This window comes from Conger conger, chromosome 7, assembly GCF_963514075.1.
Source record: "Conger conger chromosome 7, fConCon1.1, whole genome shotgun sequence".
In the NCBI taxonomy this organism is placed as follows: Eukaryota; Metazoa; Chordata; class Actinopteri; order Anguilliformes; family Congridae; genus Conger; species Conger conger.
The window spans coordinates 61,042,438-61,065,864 of NC_083766.1; the positions used below are offsets into that span (position 1 = coordinate 61,042,438).

At 40.3% G+C, this 23,427-nt stretch overlaps 4 protein-coding genes across 4 annotated transcripts; all 4 read left to right on the plus strand.

Moving 5' to 3' along the window:
• Positions 1 to 5,877: 5,877 nt before the first annotated feature.
• On the plus strand, positions 5,878 to 6,813 carry LOC133133565 (olfactory receptor 52N5-like). Its single transcript, XM_061249666.1, has one exon. The coding sequence runs from the start codon at positions 5,878 to 5,880 to the stop codon at positions 6,811 to 6,813; it is 936 nt and encodes a 311-aa protein (XP_061105650.1).
• A 3,076-nt stretch (positions 6,814 to 9,889) lies between these two features.
• Positions 9,890 to 10,822, plus strand: LOC133133566 (olfactory receptor 7C1-like). The gene has a single exon (XM_061249667.1). The coding sequence runs from the start codon at positions 9,890 to 9,892 to the stop codon at positions 10,820 to 10,822; it is 933 nt and encodes a 310-aa protein (XP_061105651.1).
• Positions 10,823 to 16,522: 5,700 nt separating this feature from the next.
• LOC133133567 (olfactory receptor 7C1-like) lies at positions 16,523 to 17,452 on the plus strand. Its single transcript, XM_061249668.1, has one exon. The coding sequence runs from the start codon at positions 16,523 to 16,525 to the stop codon at positions 17,450 to 17,452; it is 930 nt and encodes a 309-aa protein (XP_061105652.1).
• Positions 17,453 to 22,195: 4,743 nt separating this feature from the next.
• Positions 22,196 to 23,131, plus strand: LOC133133568 (olfactory receptor 1496-like). The gene has a single exon (XM_061249669.1). It carries the CDS (start codon positions 22,196 to 22,198, stop codon positions 23,129 to 23,131), a length of 936 nt encoding a protein of 311 aa, XP_061105653.1.
• The last annotated feature ends 296 nt before the right edge of the window (positions 23,132 to 23,427 follow it).

Sequence of the window (23,427 nt, forward strand, 5' to 3'; positions counted from 1 at the left end):
ACAATAAGTAAACATGGAACATGACGTGACAAGCATAAAACGTGACACTAACTGGAGTGTGATTGATTTCTCTGCTGTTGCTTAATGCATATCCTAAGCACTCCATACAATGTAGTCTGAAATCATTCATGGATTTACCTTTAGTCACTTTAATTAAATGGGCATTTGAATAGTACAGGCATTTTGACCCTTTGAATATTATTAGGAGTCCAAGCACTATTATTATATCGCCCCTATTTTATGACTAAAAGCTGTTTTATATGTCTGCGTAGGGACTGTGCGGAATGTACAGCAAGTTGCAGACCACGTACACCATGTAGATGTACCATACATCCTAAAAAAAAAAAAAAGACTTAAGTTACCAACCACTGCTCGTATACAATGCACAGGTGATTCGTTGAATGATAACGTGACTTTGTATGATATTTGTATGATATTACCTCACTGTAAAATCCAGTTATACCAGTTTGAAAATTCAAGTTGGTGATGAACTGGTATAAGCTGGTCAACCAGCATGGCCAAGCTTGTCATGAAGTTGGCTAGCTGGGTATGAGCTGGTCAAACCATGTAAAGCTGGGAGCTGGTCTGAACTGAGCTACCTTTATCAAAAAATAGATCTAAAAACGTTTATATTTTACACCAGATGTGATTACGCAGCGTGTTCAACCTGCGCAACATGCTACATGAAAACATAAATTCTCTGCCCGATCGCAAGTGCAGCACACAACAGAAATCACGCAGCCTATGCAGAAAATGCAGACATATAAAACAACTCCATTCTTCAGTGGCATACTGTGTTACTGCCAGGGCCCAGTTCTGACAGTTCAAGACGAGTCATGTTTTGTTCTAACACATGTTCTATAGATGACTGCAGACATGCACAGAGCATGCATGCATAAGCGCTCTCTCTCGGATATTATGCTACTTGATGCATTGCATCTTGGTGTCTATAGTAACAGACATCCTCCCTTTCCTCTTCATGTACAAGTGGTTGGTCACATTTTCAAAACTGATGTCATGCTCGCTTCTCAGGGGAACACAATCTCCTATAAATAAGAAAGGTTGAATGTAACAGAGAGAGGAACAACTCAAGCAGCCACGACATCCACACATTCACTGGGGTAGGTGATAACTGTGTTGACTGTGACATTGCTTCCTGAACTTGAATAATGAAGAAAAGGCTAAGGGTTAAGCCTACCTGATTGACTCAGTGGAATGTCTGCTTGGAATTTCAGTTTCTAAGTTGGATCCAAACAAATTTCAAAAGTGCTCTAAATTGTTCATATGGTGTGCAAAAATTAAGAAAAAACATGGTTGTAAAGCTTGTTTTATGCTTTTCTTATTGGATTAATTCATATTTTATTTTGATTTAAAAGAGTGGCAGAATTATTTGAATGAATGTGTACATTTATTACACCTTATTCATGGGATTACCTAATCAGTCAATTGTGTGGCAGCAGTGCAATGCATATAATCATGTCGATACGGATCAGGAGCTTCAGTTAATGTTCACATCCACCATCAGAATGGGGAAAAAATTTGACTTTGGAACTATTGCTGGTGGCAGACAGGGTGCTTTGAGAGACAGTGGAGAATGGCCAGACAGGTAAAAGCTGACAGGAAGGTCACAGTAATGCAAATCCACATATTACAACAGTGGTATGCAGAAGAGCATCTCTGAACACACAACGCATCACAACTCTAAGTCGAGAGGTTACAGCAGTAGAAGTCTAAAAAATACATAAAAATACGTAATAAAGTGCTCACTAATTGTATCATATAAATCACAACAGGACTCAACATTAAAACAGGTCATCCTGAATTGATGACCTGATTAATGCTTAACTGGAGTTTAATATAAATTATATAAAACATGTCAATGTAGATTGCTATGAATACATATGTATAATAATGCAATTACATTATTATAAGATTCGGCGCATGGCGTACTTCAGAGTGTATCTTCAAAAACCGAGCAGATTTGTTGAGTGAGGCTCACGCAGACACCTCCTTCTGCGTCTGTGCAACACACTGGCCCCAGAAGATCCACACGCCTGTGCAATGCTACACGCTCAGGTGCTTCCTGTCCTCAGCTTCTTGGGGACTAGCACAGGACACGGACAACATATCGCTGTCACCCTCCAGGCATCTCTCCTATTTGCCCAATGTGTCCATCCAGTGCAGACAACTGGGAAACACCCTGTGCGTGATGTGCTTCCTTTAGGATTATCTTATTTTCCTCCAGTTTAATGTGAACCCATTTTTGTTTGCATAGTATGTGGAACCGCAGACAGTTTACAATAGCTATAAACCCCCCCACCCCCAATATCCCTCTTCTATACCCTGAAAAACAAAACTACACTTACTATGACAATTGTTTTTGTTCATGACTACTCTACTCCTTTTTTTGCTATCTTATTCACTTGTATGATGCTTTGAATTAAAAGTGTCTGTATCTATGTGTGTATGACAAATCCGGCAGAATTTTTCGCTCGGTTCTGATTACACATTAATTTACAAATAGATTTATGAAAAAAGGCCCTGGAATAAAGAACATCCAAAACATTAGGAGACAAAAAGTTACGGTCATTCAAAAATACTAAATCATGCCACTTATGTGCAATTATGTTTTAATATTTGATGGCTTACTCCAACAGTTCTACTTGGTGTATGACTTCCAAACTTCTGACTAGTACATATTTTGGTTAAAAATAGCCGCAAGGAAAATGAAGTCAAATAGATTATTTATTCAGAAATTATCCAAATTATGCCAAATTTGGGTCTGGCCAGAAAATGACCAAAACATGTTGTGTGTCATAACATAACATAACATAACATAACATAAACATAACATAAGGTAATGGCAAGAACAGGTAATTCAGCCCAGCAATGCTCACCTTTTCCTACCCCTAAGTGTACCTTCTGCCTAAATTGCCTAAAAGCTAAATAAAATCTAACACCATATCAAGCCTGGTCTTGAAAACCGCCAGTGTTTCTGCATCCACTACATGCACTGGTAAGCTATTCCACACATTGACCACTCGCTGTGTGAAAAAATACTTCCGAATATCCATCCATCCATCCATCCATTATCTGAACCCGCTTATCCTGATCAGGGTCGCAGGGGGGCTGGAGCCTATCCCAGCATACATTGGGCGAAAGGCAGGAATACACCCTGGACAGGTCGCCAGTCCATCGCAGGGCACACACACCATTCACTCACACACTCATACCTACGGGCAATTTAGACTCTCCAATCAGCCTAACGTGCATGTCTTTGGACTGTGGGAGGAAACCGGAGTACCCGGAGGAAACCCACGCAGACACGGGGAGAACATGCAAACTCCGCACAGAGAGGCCCCGGCCGACGGGGATTCGAACCCAGGATCTCCTTGCTGTGAGGCGGCAGTGCTACCCACTGCACCATCCGTGCCGCCTACTTCCGAATATCTGTATGGAATTTCTCCTTTGCAAATTTCCATTTGTGCTATCCGAACTCAAGAAGAATCCCCTAAACTTCACTTTGTTAATCCCTTTAATTAATTTTAAAGCCTCAATCAAATCCCCCCTAAGCCTCCTTTCACAAAATTTAAAGAGATTAAGCATCCTAAGTCTATCCTCGTAATTTATCTTTTATTCCAGGAATCAATCTGGTTGCCATTGTCTGAACCTTTTCCAGTGCTTCTATGTCCTTCTTATAGTGCGGTTCCCAGAACTGCACACAGTACTCCAAGTGTGGTCTAACAAGAGTATTGTATAAGGCGAGTATAGCTTCCTTGGACTTATAATCAATACTCCTGGTTATGTATCCTAACATCCTATTGGCCTTCTTTACTGCTACCGCACATTGACTAGAACCAGAAAAGCTTTGGTCAACTATGTCCCCCAAGTCTTTTTCTACTTGAGCACTATCCAATTTTGTACCCCCCAATAAGTTTTCCCACGTGTAGAACTTTACATTTAGTTGTATTTCATTTGCCAGGTTTCCGCCCACTTCTGGATTCTGTTTAAGTCTTCCTGGATTACTTTAGTAGAGTGTATACTATTAGCTAAACCTCCTAGTTTTGTATCATCTGCAAATTTAACTAAATTACTTTCAATGCCCATGTCTAGGTCATTTATGTAAATGAGGAAGAGCAGTGGCCCCAGCACCGATCCCTGTAGGACCCCACTTCCCACAATACCCAGCTCAGATAAGGCCCCTCCTACTACTCCTCTTTGTGTCCTTTCCAGTAGCCAATTCCAAACCCACTTCAAAATGGCTCCAACAATTCCTAGTGTCCTCATTTTGATAATGAGTTTGTCATGTGGTACCTTATCAAATTCCTTTTGGAAATAAGCCCTTCTATCATCAAAACACTTGGTAGCTTCCTCAAAGAATGCCAAAAGGTTTGTCGGGCATGACCTACCCTTTCGAAAACCATGCTGGCTATCCCTTAGAATGTTCTTCTTTTCAAGAAATAATTCCAGTTTGTCCCTAAAGATAGATTCCAGTATTTTACATGTGATACAAGTAAAGCCCCCTTTCTTATATATTGGTATTATATTACCATGTTTCCAGTCATCTGGTATTTCTCCAGTTTCTAAGGACTGTCTAAAAATACTTGCCAGTGGTTTAAAAATGATCTCACTTAACTCTTTGAGTACCCTTGGGAATATGCCATCTGGGCCTGCTGTCTTTAGTTTAGGTAATTCATCCAATATTTCTTTATCCCCTATCTCAATATTCGCTAAAATATTGTTAGTATTGAGTATTGCCTTCCAGCCTACTAGTAATCTCCTCCCTGGTAAAACTCTCTACAAAGTAGCCATTTAAGGCCTCAGCAATTTCTTTATTCTTATACAGCAGTTCTCCTTTGTTGTTCTTAATGCACTTGACCTCCTCTTTAATTTTCCTTTGCCTACTGCAGTATTGAAATAAGTGTTTTGGATTACATTTAGCATCATCTGCAATTTTCCTTTCAAATTGCCTTTTGGCTAACCTTAGTTATTTTTTAACCTCTTTTCCTCTTACACAAAGAGCAACACCCCCACCTCTGTCCTTCCTAATACGTTTATATATATTATATTCATCCCCATCTTCATCCCCAAGCCATGTCTCTGTAATCCCTATGATGTAGCTAATAGCCCCCACTAATAATAGCTGCCTTGACATTTCAGTTTGTTGCTTCTACACATCCTTTCCTGTTCCCTCACTCCCAGCTGTCCCAAGCCACCATTACTTTATTTTTGCCCTGAAAAGATTTTATTGTTGCTCTCACCATTACATGTAGCCTTTGCTGTTTCTGTCTGGGCAGTTTGTACCTCCCTGCCCATTACCCTCTCTATCCTCCCTGCCCCCCAAGTCCCTAGTTTAAATAATCCTGCGCTACCCTAAACATATGCTGACCCAGTGCAAAGGTTCCCTGCCACTGAGATGCTCTTTTGAATACCACTTTTGTATTGTGTGCTTATTTGCATTACTGTCACCTTTCCTCAGCTTTGACCAGTCTGGACAGTCTCCTCAGACCTTGCTGCTTTTTTTCCACACCATTCTCTGCAAACTCTAGAGACTGTTGTGCATAAAAATCCCAGGAGATCAGGAGTTTTAGATACTCAAAGCACCCAGTCTGGCATTACCAATCATTCCACAGTCAAAGTTACTTAGATCACATTTTTTCCCCATTCTGATGGTTGAGGTGAACATTAACTGAAGCTCCTGACCCCTACCTTCATGACCCGTATGCATTGCACTGCTGGCACAAAAATGGCTGGTTAGATCATTGAATGAAAACATAGGTGTACAGGTGTTCCTTAAAGTGTGCAGTGAGTGTACTATATTGTATATAAACATGCTTTTTATTTTGCAGTCTGACAGAATTTCACAGGAAAATTGGGATGAATAACCTGACCTACAACAGTCCCATCCTGGTGATCGAGGGACTTGATGTCCCCCATCGTTTAATCTACCCAGTGTTTGTCCTGCTGTTGGTCACCTACCTGATCATCCTGATCACCAACATAGGGGTCATGCTGCTTATTGTGATGGACAGGAGCTTGCAGCAGCCAATGTACCTGCTGTTCTTCAGCCTGTCCTTCAACGACGTCCTGGGAAACACTGTGGTTCTGCCTCGGCTGATGTTCGACATAGTCTCCACCGACAGGTCCATCAGCTACTCCTTGTGTGTCTCCCAGGCCTTCTTCAGCCACACCTATGCCGCATCCTGCCATACTGTGATGATGATCATGGCTTTCGACAGGTATGTGGCCATATGCCACCCTTTGAGGTACACCTCCATCATGAGTCCTACAATGGTGGCCAAGCTGACTGCATCTGCCTGGAGTACATCGATAACCCTGGTGTCCATCCTGCTGGGCCTCACCGTACGACTATCACGCTGTCGTTCCGTGATTCTGAATGCCTACTGTGACAACGCCTCCCTGTTCAAGCTCTCCTGTGAGGATGTGAGCATTAACAATATCTACGGACTGACCTTCAGTGCAGTACTGCTCAGCTCGTCCATTGGCAATGTGACCTTCACATATTTCAGAATTCTGGTCAGCTGTGTCTCCAAAAAGAACAAGGAAGTGAACAGAAAGGCTGTTCAGACCTGCACCACCCACCTGGCCCTCTACCTGATAATGCTCTGGTGCGCATTCCTCATCATCATTTTGCATCGTTTCCAGATCCACAACAGCTATCGGAAAATGGCAGCTCTTCTCTTTCACATTATTCCCGCCAACATGAACCCCGTCATATATGCCTTGCAGACCAAGGAACTGAAGACCAAGATTGTGCAGATACTTCATTCAAAAGTAAACCAGCTGCAGTAATTACAAAATTAGCCTCAGAGTTACCTCTGCCAATATATACTGGATGCACTTCAAGGCATCTTGACCCAGCTTTAGAGGAAGTTCCTGTCCTGTTTTATATCAAAGGGAAGTGTGACCTGTGTACATTTTATTCAGTGATAAAACAAACATAATATATTGTATAATACAGAGCTTTTGCACTGTTTGATAGACAGTTGGTCTGCAACTTCCATCACTTCTGTATGTAATATAATTGAATAATTTCATGAAATACAACAAATTGCACATACCTTTGATGAATGTTGGTAGTAATATTGCATTAATAAAACCATTTTACAAAGCATTTTCTGTCATCTATCTTCATAATTATGCTTATGCAGTCCTATAGAACTTTACTGTCACACACTTCTGACTTTCCCTGTTTGTTAATTTACAGCCATAAAATATAAATTATCAAGTTTCTTTTCAGGCTTAAATTAGTTTCATTGTTTTGGTTGTTTTGGTTTGGTTCAAATATCCATGAAATATACACTGAGTGATTAATCAGCCAATCATGTGGCAGCAAGTAAATGCATAAAAGCATGCAGACATGATCAAGAGATTAGCAGTTTCTGAGATATTAAAACCACCCTGTCTGGCACCAACAATCATTCCTTGGTCAAAGTCACTTAGATCACATTTCTGCCCCACTGTGAAATTTGGTCTGAACATCTTGACCATGTTTGCATGCTTTTATGCGTTTTGTTGCTTCCACATGACTAGCTGATTACATTACATTATTGGCGTTTGGCAGACGCTCTAATCCACAGCGACATACATTTGATTAGATTTAGCAGGAGACAATCCTCCCCTGGAGCAATGCAGGGTTAAGGGCTGTGGCTGTGCGGATCTTATTGTGACACCGGGATCAGAACCACCGACCTTGTGTGTCCCAGTCATTTACCTTAACCACTACGCTACAGGCCACCAGGATTCAATATTAGCATTAACAAGTTCAGGTGTACAGGTCTACCTAATAAAGTGCTCAGTGGGTGTATATATGAATGCACATGCTTACTTCTTTTCAATGATGCATAACCCAGTGCAGTTTGATGATGCAATATTAACATGCATCTTCCCTCTTGCTGTACAGCAACAACTGGTTACTGGTATTTTCAAGTCTGATGCCACTCTTGCTGCTCAGGGGAACACAGAGTTCTATAAAAAAGGAACCAGTGAATGTAACCGAGAGAGAGGAACAAAGGACGGGCTATGACATCCACACATTCATTGGGGTATGTAATAACTGTGATGGCTCTGACAATACCCAATTGCTTTCTGGACTTAAACAACCTTAAACAAACATTCAGTCACACTTCATAATAAGGTTCATGAATTAGCATCAACTAATGTAGTCGTTAACATGAGTCAATGATGGACAAATACACGAATTAAGCATCAAATTAACTTTTCATTAGTTCATGCATTTGTTAACTTACTAACATATTTGTTACATATATTTACATTTACACATATTTACAAACCAGGGGATGAACTTGTAATTAGTTAACCATTAACAAATACATTAACTGACTTTTAAATTCCAATATGAATTGGCAATAACTAATGTAGTTGTTAACATGAATTCATGATGTACAAAAACATTAAAATACCTATACAGATTTACTTCTCAGTAGTAGTTAGTTAACAACTAAATTAGTTAATTTCCAATTAATGGAACCACATTGTAAGGTGTTACCAAAACTGATATATACTTTATACACTCAGTGAGAACTTTATTTGACTTAATTTTCTGATTTATTGGTCTGCTGCTGTAGCCTATCCACCACACCAGGTTTGACGTGGTGTCTGTTCAGAGATGTTTGGAGAAATGGCAGCAGAGGTATTTCTGATTAATGTACACTCAGTGAGCACTTTATTAGGTATTTATTAGACTTATTTTGTAGACTTCAGAAGTCTTCTGCTGCTGTAACCTATCCACTTAAGAGCCCTGGAACTAGTCCTTGTAGATTTGAGATGTAGTATATCTACTGAAGTTGTGCAACATCTGACATATAGGTCGGAGGTCAAGATAAAATAGCCAAATGAAAAAGAGGTGCGACACAAAATTGCACTTTTTTTGGCCTACAATTGTCTATTCTGTATGTCATTGTTCATCAGAGATGTATATTTAATGAAGTTGTGCAACATCTATTTGTTTTGTGACCTTAACCTACTTTCTGTCCAATAGCGCGGCCATCTAAGAAAATGTTTTTGCTGAGAACTCAAGAACTATATATCCAATTGGGACAAAGTATGAACTTGAAGCTTGACAGGGCACATATTTCTATATATGTCAAAATTGGTATATTGAGGCTAAAATTGTCTATATATGCCGTGGCGTAAAAAGGAGAAATGCATATAGCCCGGTTATTCAATCTGGACCTAAACATACTTTCAAAATGCATTTCAACTTAACAGCCTAGCATAATTTACCCATCTCAGTGTCCCAACATACCTACATATTTACAAGGCATAGTTCTTGTTAAGATTTTTTTTATTGATGTTTCTCCGCATTTGGAATGTTTTGTAGTCTGTGAACTTCAAAAATGTATAAAAGGTGAGGTCCCACACTTATTTTGCACCCCACATTTTACAAAATAAGGAACTGTTGTTGCTAAAACAATTATATTGTAAAAGTTTATACGAATAGAACTATTTTCTTCATCAATTTCATGTTAAAAAATGATTGAATGGAATTAATGCAAATAAACACACTGTCTACTTCAAGGGTTAAACTGAATTCCTTTCTTGTACACGTCACTGTGCAAAGGTCAAAAAATGAGCAGTTGCACGAGCAGGCACAACGTATCCAATCTCATATGCATACTAATAATGTTCTGTTAACAAAGTCTACGGTTAAAAGAATAGACAAGGTTTAAAATGATGTTTTTTTGTCAGATTTTTCCATTTTTTAAATTAAGAATAAACCCCAAAAACAATGAGTCATTACAATGCAATTGCATTACAATTTCACTTATTTATATATACCAATGCCATGAATTCTTTTTTTGCCTTTCCCTTTCCCAGTCTGAAAAAACTTCCCAGGAAAACCAGGATGAATAACATTACCTACAACAGTCCCATCCTTCTGATCAAGAGCATCGACATCCCCCATCGTTTCATCTACCCAGTGTTTGTCCTGCTGTTGGTCACCTACCTGATCATCCTGACCACAAACTTAGGGGTCATGCTGCTTATTATGATGGACAGGAGACTACAGCAACCAATGTACCTGCTGTTCTTCAGCCTGTCCTTCAACGATGTCATGGGAAACACGGTGGTTCTGCCTCGGCTGATGTTTAGGGTAGTCTCCACCAACCTATTCATCAGTTACACCCATTGTGTCTCCCAGGCCTTCTTTAGCCACACTTATGGCACGTCCTGCCACACGGTGATGATGATCATGGCCTTTGACAGGTATGTGGCCATATGCCACCCTCTGAGGTACACCTCCATCATGAGCCCCACCATGGTGGCTAAGCTGACTGCATCAGCCTGGAGTACATCGGTAATACTGGTGTCCATCCTGTTGGGCCTCACAATACGGCTAAAACGCTGCCACTCTATCATTATCCATGCCTGCACCAACCCATCCCTGTACAAGCTCTCCTGTGAGGACGTAACCATCAATGACATCTACGGACTAACTTTCACTGTGGCCCTGTTCAGCTCATCCATCAGCAGTGTGGCCTTCACGTATTTCAGGATCCTGATCAGCTGTGTCTCCACAAAGAACAAGGAGCTCAACAGAAAGGCTGTGCAGACCTGCGCAACCCATCTGGTCCTCTACATGATCATGCTCTGCTCCGGCTTCCTCATCATCATTTCAGATCGCATCAAAATCCTCAACAGGTATCGGCCAGTGGTGTCCATGCTCTTTCACATCGTTCCCCCCATCGTGAACCCTGTCATATATGCCATGCAGACCAAGGAACTAAAGGCAAGGATTGTACAGATACTTCATTCAAAAGTATCCCAGCAGCAATAATTCCCTGAGCTAAATTTCACACTGTCATAGATATATACAGTGAGCGCCATAGGTCTTGCACAATATTATATTTTTCATCAACAATTCACGTGTTGTGCAGATTTTCAGCTTTAATTAAAGCATATTTTAATAAATTTGGTTTCACCATATAGAAATAACAGCACGTTATATAATGCCCCCCCCCATTTCAGGGCCCCACAATATTTGGGACAAATGGCTTCACAGGTGTTTGACCCAGTTTCCTTGATTGATGCTTAGTCCGGGAGTCATTTGTCTTTTCTTAATCACTGTGTAGTCTCTTTTTGCACTTTGCTGTCTTCATTTTATCTGTGATTACGACCTGTTATTTATTTTTAAAATAAAGAGGTTAATCTCTCGACAATAAACATAAACCCTGAAATTCCAAATCCGGCTCTGTGGTAAGTCTCAGAAATTTCAACTTCTGTAAGGATTTGGATTGTAGCAGAGGGAGAACAAGTTCATTTGGCTCAAATTTTGGCTTAAATGTTTTTAAATTGGTCAAAGGTGCAGTGGAACCATGAGAAGCTCAGAGATAGCTTGATGCATGTCCTCTGGTGCTGCACATCATACCTGCACCTTACAGTCTATGCCTGGCACCAGCACCCCCAACACAACAGAGGCCCCACAAGGCATGAAGTCATGGTTACTGCCTGCCACCAGAGGGAAACATAGGACTGAATATGTGTTTGTCCTCCTTAGTGAACCATCTGAGACGGGTGCGTGGGGTTTGGACCCAAAATGCACGACTCAGAAACAAAGGTTAGATAAAGTCCCGTCAGGGCTTTATTCGGGACGAATCCCAGGAGCGTAGTCAAAACAAGCAATGTCCATACACGTAGATCTAGCCAAACAAATATTAAACAAACAAACAGCACGGTGCCGAGGGAAGAGGCAAACTCGTAGTCGGTAGACGTGGAGGGAGGTCCGGTAGCAGGAAAGCTGTCAGCGGGGCTGAAGTACAGGCGGACGGCAGGCAGGGTCGTAGTCGTGGGCGATGCGGAAGTCGAAACCATAAAACAAACAGCGAGGCAAAAGTACAAAATCGGTAGGCGAGGACGTGGTCAAAAACAAACGATGGTCAACAAAACAGAAATCAATAATCAATGGTCGGTAAAACAGGCTTGGATCGTAACGTGTAATCAATAATGTAAATGCTCAAGAGTTGCTTTGATAACAAGAGGCAGACAATTTCGCCAAGAACAGTTGCGCGACTGGGCTATAAATGCGGGTGTAGACAGGTGTAGACAATTAGTTAGAGCGTAGCAAGGAAATGGAAAACAGGTGCGATGGATGACAAGTTTAACAAGGAGATTAGTAATCGTTAGTAATAAACCTATCCTGCCCTAGCATTAGTAAATTAGTAAATGACATGCACGAGAAACGTAAGGAAACATGAACACATGATTAGTCTTGTTAGTTTCTACCCAATCCTGATCTAGCGTTAGTCGTTTTAGTAAATAGACAAATGGAAATAATTAGGGAGTGAATGACAGAAGGAGCGAGAGAGAAAAGGCGGAACGCAAGGTTTGCGGAAAGACATGTAAATGTGTATGTATAAACAACGACCAGTTAACGTAACAATAAACATAAATCAAAACATAATACAAAACGAAACTAAGACGATAACCATTCAACATAACAAGGTAATATAATCGTAACGAAACATAACTAGACATGACGAGAAAATAAATCGTAACAAGAAATAAACTAAACAACATGACGAACCTAGACTAACATAATACATGATAAGACACTACGTGACTAAGACAACATGAATAAACATAAAACATGGCGAGACAGACCTGAAACGTGACACCATCCCTGTGATCATTATTTCTGCCTGTGTATCCAAGTTCCCTTGTTTGTCACTGAGTGACGGAGTCCCTTGTTCTGTTCTTGTTCCAGTCTTTTGATGTTTTCATTGTCTTTGTTTATTGAACCCTGTGGGGTAATCTGCATTTGATCCATCCTTGCTACTTTGGAGTGTTGAACAGCCACAGAGGAGTGCCTGGGGACTAACTCCAGTTTTGAGGCCGATGCCTAGGTCAAGGCCAAGGCATTCCTAACCCAATACACAAATAGACCAATAGTCAAGGCTAATGGACAGTACAAATCACTCTTTCCCCCTACACACAACACACATCACAAATAAAAATCCAATAAAATCCCTTTGCAACAGACATCATTAATTTGGTCCAGCTCTCTCATCCACATCAGTCAACCCAACACAACCTCCACTGCTTGGTATGGATAAGTTGTACTAAGGAGTACAAGAACATTTAAAATAAGGTAGGAAAACATAATAAGCATGTTAAACCACATACAGTATGTCTCAATGAAACAATCACTCAAGCCAACTTTGGACAACTTGCAAGTGTTGGAAAAGAGAACACAATGTTTCTATTAGGATTTAGCCACGCCAAGCCATGTAAAATATGCCTTCAGCAGCCTTCATAATTTACCATGCTGTAGGCTACATGCTGTAGGCTAATTTTGTTTACTTTGTGCACAAATTATCTGTTTAAGCTACATGTAACTTGCTTAAACAGTCAAAGATGATTTTATGCGTATCCTGTCAAAATATCTGGTCACTATTTGGTCCCAAAAAAACTCCATGGTTGCTTTAGCTGTACTTTTTGGATCATTGTCCTGTTGCATGATGAAGTGTCCAATCAGTTTTGATGATTTTCTTTCTGTATACTTTTAAGTGAGCAAGTTCCAGTGGCAGCCATACATGCCCAATCCATAACACTACATCCACAATGTTTCACAGGTGGGGGGTACTTTGGATCAAGGACCTCCACACTTTCCTCTTTCCATCACTTTGGTTGAGCTTCGGCTCATCTGTCCATGAGACTTAATTCCAGGTTTTTAATGTATGTTTTTGCAAACTGTAACCTGGCCATTCCATTCCCGAGGCTTGCCAGTGGTTTGCACCTTGTGCTGAACCCTCTAAGGTTATGCTTGATCTTCTCTTGATGGTTGTCTGTGACACATCTATGCCTACATCGTGGAGAGTAAGCGTAGATGTGTCTGAACAGTTGAACAGTTACAAAGGGATTTTTCTTCACAATTCAAAGGATTTTTCTCTCATCCACTACACTGGTCTTCCATGGTCGGCCAGGTCATTTGCCATTGCTGAGCTCACCAGGGCGTTCTTGCTTCTAATGTACCAAATAGTTGATTTTGACACACCACATTTTTTGGTTAAGTGGTTAATTTATTCAGATTTCTCAGCTTAATGATGGCCTGCTTTACTTGCACTGACAAGACTGCAGATGGCACTCTTAGAATCAACTCCAGACCTTTTGCTAGCTCTTCGATGCATGAACTAACATTATATTACATTATAGGCATTTGGCAGACGCTCTTATCCAGAGTGACGTACAGTTGATTAGACTAAGCAGGAGACAATCCTCCCCTGGAGCAATGCAGGCTTAAGGGCCTTGCTCAAGGGCCCAACGGCTGCGCGGATCTTTTTGTGGCTACACCGGGATTAGAACCACTGACCTTGCGTGTCCCAGTCATTTACCTTAACCACTACGCTACAGGCCGTCATGATTCAATATTAGCATTAATAAGTTGGTGTACAGGTCTACCTAATAAAGTGCTCAGTGGGTGTATATATGAATGCACATGCTTACTGCTTTTCAATGATGCACAACCCAGTGCAGTTTGATGATGCAATATTAACATGCATCTTCTCACTTGCTGTACAGCAACAACTGGTTACTGGTATTTTGAAGTCTGATGCCACTCTTGCTGCTCAGGGGAACACAGAGTTCTATAAAAAAGGAACCAGTGAATGTAACCGAGAGAGAGGAACAAAGGACGGGCTATGACATCCACACATTCATTGGGGTATGTAATAACTGTGATGGCTCTGACAATACCCAATTGCTTTCTGGACTTAAACAACCTTAAACAAACATTCAGTCACACTTCATAATAAGGTTCATGAATTAGCATCAACTAATGTAGTCGTTAACATGAGTCAATGATGGACAAATACATGAATTAAGCATCAAATTAACTTTTCATTAGTTCATGCATTTGTTAACTTACTAACATATTTGTTACATATATTTACATCAGAAAACCAGGGGATGAACTTGTAATTAGTTAACCATTAACAAATACATTAACTGACTTTTAAATTCCAATATGAATTGGCAATAACTAATGTAGTAGTTAACATGAATTCAGGATGTACAAAAACATTAAAATACCTATACAGATTCACTTCTCAGTCGTAGTTAGTTAACAACTAAATTAGTTCATTTCCAATTAATGGAACCACATTGTAAGGTGTTACCAAAAATTATATAAACTTTATACACTCAGTGAGAACTTTATTCGACTTAATTTTCGGATTTATTGGTCTGCTGCTGTAGCCTATCCACCACACCAGGTTTGACGTGGTGTCTGTTCAGAGATTTCATAATGTTTGGACAAATGGCAGCAGAGGTATTTCTGATTAATGCACCCTCAGTGAGCACTTTATTAGGTATTCATTAGACTTATTTTGTAGACTTCTGAAGTATTCTGCTGCTGTAACCTATCCAATTAAGAGCCCTGGAACTAGTCCTTGTAGATTTGAGATGTATTATATCTACTGAAGTTGTGCAACATCTGACATATAGGTCGGAGGTCGAGATCAAATAGCAAAATGAAAAAGAGGTGCGACACAAAATTACACTTTTTTTGGCCTACAATAGTCTATTCTGTATGTCATTGTTCATCAGAGATGTATATTTAATGAAGTTGTGCAACATCTATTTGTTTTGTGACCTTAACCTACTTTCTGTCCAATAGCGCGGCCATCTAAGAAAATGTTTTTCCTGAGAACTCAAGAACTATATATCCAATTGGGACAAACAAAGTATGAACTTGAAGCTTGACAGGGCACATATTTCTATATATGTCAAAATTGGTATATTGAGGCTAAAATTGTCTATATATGCCGTGGCGTAAAAAGGTGAAATGCATATAGCCCGGTTATTCAATCTGGACCTAAACATACTTTCAAAATGCATTTCAACTTAACAGCCTAGCATTATTTACCCATCTCAGTGTCCCAACATACCTACATATTTACAAGGCATAGTTCTTGTTAAGAAATTCTGGTTAAGATTTTTTTTATTGATGTTTCTCCGCATTTGGAATGTTTTGTAGTCTGTGAAGTTCAAAAATGTATAAAAGGTGAGGTCCCACACTTATTTTGCACCCCACATTTTACAAAATAAGGAACTGTTGTTGCTAAAACAATTATATTGTAAAAGTTTATACGAATAGAACTATTTTCTTCATCAATTTCCTGTTAATTAATGCAAATAAACACACTGTCTACTTCAGGGGTTAAACTGAATTCCTTTCTTGTACACGTCACTGTGCAAACGTCAATAAATGAGCAGTTGCATGAGCAGGCACAACGTATCCAATCTCATATGCATACTAATAATGTTCTGTTAACAAAGTCTACGGTTAAAATAGACAAGGTTTAAAATGATGTTTTTTTTGTCATATTTTTCCATTTTTTAAATTAAGAATAAACCCCAAAATCAGTGAGTCATTATAATGCAATTGCATGACAATTTCACTTATTTATATACCAATGCCATGAATTCTTTTTTTGCCTTTCCCTTTCCCAGTCTAACAAAACCTCCAAGGAAAACCAGGATGAATAACATGACCTACAACAGTCCCATCCTTCTGATCAAGAGCATCGACATCCCCCATCGTTTCATCTATCCAGCATTTGCCCTGCTGTTGGTCACCTACCTGATCATCCTGACCACAAACGTAGGGGTCATGCTGCTTATTATGATGGACAGGAGACTACAGCAGCCAATGTACCTGCTGTTCTTCAGCCTGTCCTTCAACGATGTCATGGGAAACACGGTGGTTCTGCCTCAGCTGATGTTCAGGGTGGTCTCCACCAACCTCATCAGTTACACCCATTGTGTCTCCCAGGCCTTCTTTAGCCACACGTATGGCACATCCTGCCACACGGTGATGATGATCATGGCCTTTGACAGGTATGTGGCCATATGCCACCCTCTGAGGTACACCTCCATCATGAGCCCCACCATGGTGGCTAAGCTGACTGCATCAGCCTGGAGTACATCGGTAATACTGGTGTCCATCCTGTTGGGCCTCACAATACGGCTAAAACGCTGCCACTCTGTCATTATCCATGGCTGCAACAACCCATCCCTGTACAAGCTCTCCTGTGAGGACGTAACCATCAATAATCTCTACGGACTAACCTTCACTGTGGCCCTGCTCAACTCGTCCATCGGCAGTGTGGCCTTCACGTATTTCAGGATCCTGATCAGCTGTGTCTCCACAAAGAACAAGGAGCTCAACAGAAAGGCTGTGCAGACCTGCGCAACCCATCTGGTCCTCTACATGATCATGCTCTGCTCCGGCTTCCTCATCATCATTTCAGATCGCATCAAAATCCTCAACAGGTATCGGCCAGTGGTGTCCATGCTCTTTCACATCGTTCCCCCCATCGTGAACCCTGTCATATATGCCATGCAGACCAAGGAACTAAAGGCAAGGATTGTACAGATACTTCATTCAAAAGTATCCCAGCAGCAATAATTCCCTGAGCTAAATTTCACACTGTCATAGATATATACAGTGAGCGCCATAGGTCTTGCACAATATTCTATTTTTCATCAACAATTCACGTGTTGTGCAGATTTTCAGCTTTAATTAAAGCATATTTTTATAAATTTTGGTTTCACCATATAGAAATAACAGCACTTTATATAGTGTAGTCTCTTTTTGCACTTTGCTGTCTTCATTTTATCTGTGATTACGACCTGTGATTTATTTTAAAAATAAAGAGGTTAATCTCTCTTGACAATAAACATAAACCCTGAAATTCCAAAAACCGGCTCTGTGATAAGTCTCAGAAATGTTAACTTCTGTAAGGATTTGGATTGTAGCAGAGGGGGAACAAGTTAATTTGACTCAAATATTTGGCTTAAATGTTTTTACATTTTGTAAGAGTGGTCAAAGGTGCAGTGGAACCATGAGAAGCCCAGAGATAGCTTGATGCATGTCCTCTGGTGCTGCACATCATACCTGCACCTTACAGTCTATGCCTGGCACCAGCACCCCCAACACAACAGAGGCCCCACAAGGCATGAAGTCATCCTTACTGCCTGCCACCAGAGGGAAACATAGGACTGAATATGTGTTTGTCCTCCTTAGTGAACCATCCCTGTGATCATTATTTCTGCCTGTGTATGCAAGTTCCCTTGTTTGTCACTCAGTGACAGAGTCTCTTGTTCTGTTCTTGTTCCAGTCTTTTGATGTTTTTATTGTACCCATGTTAACTTTGTTCTTGTCTTTATTTGTTTATTGAACCCTGTGGGGTAATCTGCATTTGATTCATCCTTGCTACTTTGGAGTGTTGAACAGCCACAGAGGAGTGTCTGAGGACTAACTCCAGTTCTGAGGCCGATGCCTAGGTCAAGGCCAATGGCAGCATTCCTAACCCAATACACAAATAGACCAATAGTCAAGGCTAATGGACAGTACAAATCACTCTTTCCCCCTACACACAACACACATCACAAATAAAAATCCAATAAAATCCCTTTGCAACAGACATCATTAATTTGGTCCAGCTCTCTCATCCACATCAGTCAACCCAACACAACCTCCACTGCTTGGTATGGATAAGTTGTACTAAGGAGTACAAGAACATTTAAAATAAGGTAGGAAAACATAATAAGCATGTTAAACCACATACAGTATGTCTCAATGAAACAATCACTCAAGCCAACTTTGGACAACTTGCAAGTGTTGGAAAAGAGAACACAATGTTTCTATTAAGATTTAGCCACGCCAAGCCATGTAAAATATGCCTTTAGCAGCCTTCAGAGTTTACCATGCTGTAGGCTACAGCAGGAATTTTGTTTACTTTGTGCACAAATTATCTGTTTAAGCTACATGTAACTTGCTTAAACAGTCAAAGATGATTTTATGTGTATCCTGTCAAAATATCTGGTCACTATTCCTTGCTTCTAATGTACCAAATAGTTGATTTTGACACACCACATTTTTTGGTTAAGTGGTTTTTGCTAGCTCTTCGATGCATGAACTAACATTATATTACATTATTGGCATTTGGCAGACGCTCTTATTCAGAGTGACGTACAGTTGATTAGACTAAGCAGGAGACAATCCTCCCCTGGAGCAATGCAGGCTTAAGGGCCTTGCTCAAGGGCCCAACGGCTGTGCGGATCTTATTGTGGCTACACCGGGATTAGAACCACCCACCTTGCGTGTCCCAGTCATTTACCTTAACCACTATGCTACAGGCCACCCTATATAACAATGAAATATATCACACCTGTCCAATAAATATTTGAGTAGCCAATTGTCCAATTACTTTTGGTCCCCTAAAATTGGGTGGGACTATGTATAAAAAGGGCTGTAACTACTACACTCACCAAATATGGATGTCAAATTAAAGCTGAAAGTCTGCACTCTAGTCATAGGTATAATAGTAATTGTTGGTTTGCTAGAGTACAGAGTGAAAACAAAAAACGTATCACTGTCCAAATACTTATGGATTGCACTGTACAGTGGCTTCAGAAAGTATTCAGACCCCTTCACTTTTTGCGCACTTTATTGTGTTGTAGATTTAATTTTAAATGTAACCATAGGATCGATTTTAATCTTTAAAAATTATGCATTTTCTGAATCGTCTTTCATTTCTCTTGGCCGCTATCAGTGACTCCGTGTGATCCCAGAGTTATGTAAATGTGTGAATATGTCAACCCTGCTTGCAGTTTAATTGGGGGCCAAGGAGCGAAGCTGCATAGGCATATAGTGTGTTTCTACATTTTCTTATTATTCATCATAATCATCTTTTTCTTCTGGCTAGGGTGTGTATTGCAGCCCCTAGAACTGGATGGTAAAATGTTTTACCATACAGCATGCATGCATGCATAAGTGCTCTCTCTCAGATCTATTGCTACTTGATGCATTGCATCGTGGTGATTCTATAGCAACAGACATCCCCCCTTTCCTCTTCATTTACAACAAGCGCTTGGTCACATTTTCAAGACTGATGTCATGCTAGCTCCTCAGGGGAACACAATCTCCTATAAATAAGAATGGGTGAATGTAACAGGGAGAGGAACAGAGAGACGAACAACAAAGGGGCCACGACATCCACACATTCACTGGGGTAGGTGATAACTGTGCTGACTGTGACATTGCTTACTGAACTTGAATAATGAAGAAAAGTCTCAGGGTTAAGCCTACCTGATTAGTTACCTACCTAGTTGGATCCAAACAAATTTCACGAGTGCCCTAAATTGTTCATATGGTGTGTGAAAATGAGGAAAAAACATGGTTGTAAAGCATGTTTTGTTTTTATTATTCATTCATATTTTAATGATTTAAAAGAGTGGCACAATTATTTGAATGAATGAGTAAATTTAATATGATATCATTACATATCATGTAAATAATCACAACTGGATTCAACATTGAAAGAGGTTATCCTGATTAATTCTGAATTGGAGTTTTGTATAAATTCTATAAAACATGTCAATGTAGTTTGCTATGAATAGTGTCATAGAAGTCATAGCTTGGGCCTTTGTTGCCATTAGTTGTAAATGCAATTACATTATTATAAGATTTGGCGCATGGCGTACTTCAGAGTGTATCTTCAAAAACCGAGCAGATTTGTTGAGTGAGGCTCACGCAGACACCTCATTCTGCGTCTGTGCAACACACTGGCCCCAGAAGATCCACACGCCTGTGCAATGCTACACGCTCAGGTGCTTCCTATCCTCAGCTTCTTGGGGACTAGCACAGGACACGGAAAACATATCGCTGTCGCCCTCCAGGCATCTCTCCTATTTGCCCAATGTGTCCATCCAGTGCAGACAACTGGGAAACACCCTGATTATCTTGTTTTCCTCCAGTTTAATGTTTGAACTGTTCCATAGTATGTGGAAGTTCAGACAGAATTTACAAAATACAGTTATAACCCCCACCCCCAATATCCCTCTTCTATACCCTGAAGAACACAACTACACTCACTATGGCTATTGTTTTTGTTCATGACTGCTCTATGTGAATGTTTGGCTATTTATGGATTTGATGTTTTTCAATTGTTGAGGAATTATAAACTGTAATTCCAAGACAAAAAGTTATGGTCGTTCAAAAATGCTAAATTGTGCCACTTGGCAATTATTTTTCCATTTTTGATGGCTTACTACAAATGCTCTACTTGGTGTATGACTTCCAAACTTCTATGACTAGTAGATATTTTGGTTAAAAACAGCCACAAGGAAAATTAAGTGAAATAGATCATTTATTCAGAAATTATACAATGCTAAATTTGGGTCCGGCCAGAAAATTACCAAAACGTGTTCCATGTTCTACCAAGTAGTTGGTAAGGTGGAAAGTTTCCAATCAGAATTCAACTTTATGTAGTACCAAAGGTATAATTGTCATACTGATGCACAAACACTACTATGTCTTGGCATGTTTTCATAATTTCAAAGAGAAGCTTAATTCACAATAAAACCTATTTTGTTGGCTTCCTACATCAGCGTTACTTCGCTTAAGGTATCCAAACTTGAAATACTAGTGGGAACATCCACAAACAAAATGAAGTCAACTGGAAAATTCCAAAAAAAAAAATACAATGCCAAATTTGGGCCTGGCCAGAAAATGACAAAAAAGTGTTAGATGATCAACCAAGTAGATGGAAAGGAAGATCCTGCAAAAGATGCCTACTGAAGAAGCATTCATAATTTGTCACTTTTTTTCAAACATGCATATTAATGGATTTCTAACGTGACTTATACACAGTGAGCACCTCATTAGATATTTAATACTTATTAAGTCTGCTGCTGTAGTCTATCCCCTTTGAGGTTTCATGCATAGTGTGTTCAGCGATGCTCTTCTGCATACCTCTGTTGTAATGTGTGGTTATTTGTGTTACTGTTACCTACTACTACTGTCAGCTTTGATTTTTGTTCCGCACCATTCCGCAGACTCTTGTCCATAAAAATCCCAGGAGATCAGCAGTTTTAGATACTCAAAGCACCCTGTCAGGTATTACCAATCATTCCACAGTCAAAGTTACTTAGACTACATTTTTTCCCCATTCTGATGGTTGATGTGAACATTAACAGAAGCTCCTGACCAGTACCTGCATGACCTATATGCAGTGCACTGCTGGCACAAAATTGGCTGATTAGATAACTGCACGAAAATGTAGGTGTACAGGTGTACTATATTGTATATAAACATGCTTTTGTTTTTTGCTTTTGCAGTCTGACAGAATTTCACAAGAAAATCGGGATGAATAACATGACCTATAACAGTCCCATCCTAGTGATCGAGGGAATCGATGTCCCCCATCATTTCATCTACCCAGTGTTTGTCCTGCTGTTGGTCACCTACCTGATCATCCTGACCACAAACATAGGGGTCATGCTACTTATAATGATAGATAGGAGCCTGCAGACGCCAATGTACCTGCTGTTCTTCAGCCTGTCCTTCAACGACGTCCTGGGAAACACGGTGCTTCTGCCCCGCTTGATATTCGATGTGGTCTCCACCGACAGGTCCATCAGCTACTCCTTGTGTGTCTCCCAGGCCTTCTTCAGCCACACCTATGGCACATCCTGCCATACTGTGATGATGATCATGGCTTTCGACAGGTATGTGGCCATATGCCACCCTTTGAGGTACACCTCCATCATGAGCCCTGCAATGGTGGCTAAGCTGACTGCATCTGCCTGGAGTACATCGATAACCCTGGTGTCCATCCTGCTGGGTCTCACCGTACGACTATCACGCTGTCGTTCTGTAATTCTGAATGCCTACTGTGACAACGCCTCCCTGTTCAAGCTCTCCTGTGAGGAGGTAACCATCAATAATCTCTACGGACTAACCTTCACTGTGGTCCTGTTCAGCTCATCCATTGGCAGTGTGGCCTTCACGTATTTCAGGATCCTGGTCAGCTGTGTCTCCAAAAAGAACAAGGAGCTCAACAGAAAGGCAGTGCAGACCTGCGCCTCCCACCTGGTACTCTACCTCATCATGCTCTGGTCTGGCTTCCTCATCATCATTTCGCATCGTCTCCAGATCCACAACAGCTACCGAAAAATGGCGGCTATTCTCTTTCACATCATTCCTGCCAACATTAACCCAATCATATACGCCATGCAGACCAAGGAACTAAGGAACAAGATTGTGCAGATACTTCATTCAAAAGTAAACCAGCTGCAGTAATCACAAAATTAAAAGTGGAACTACTGCTGGGTAATATATACTGGATGCACTTCCAGGCATCTTGACACTGCTTTAGAGGATGTTCCTGTCCTCTTTTATATCAATGGAAAGAGTGACTTGTGTGCATTTTATATAGAGATAAAACAAACGTAATGTATCGATTGTTTTATTGTCTATAAGCTTTAAAATGTATGTATACACTGTTTGATAGAAGTTGCAGACCAACTTGTTTATCACTTGGGCTCTTCTCTATGTAATATCATTTAATAATTTGATAAAATACAACAAATTGCACA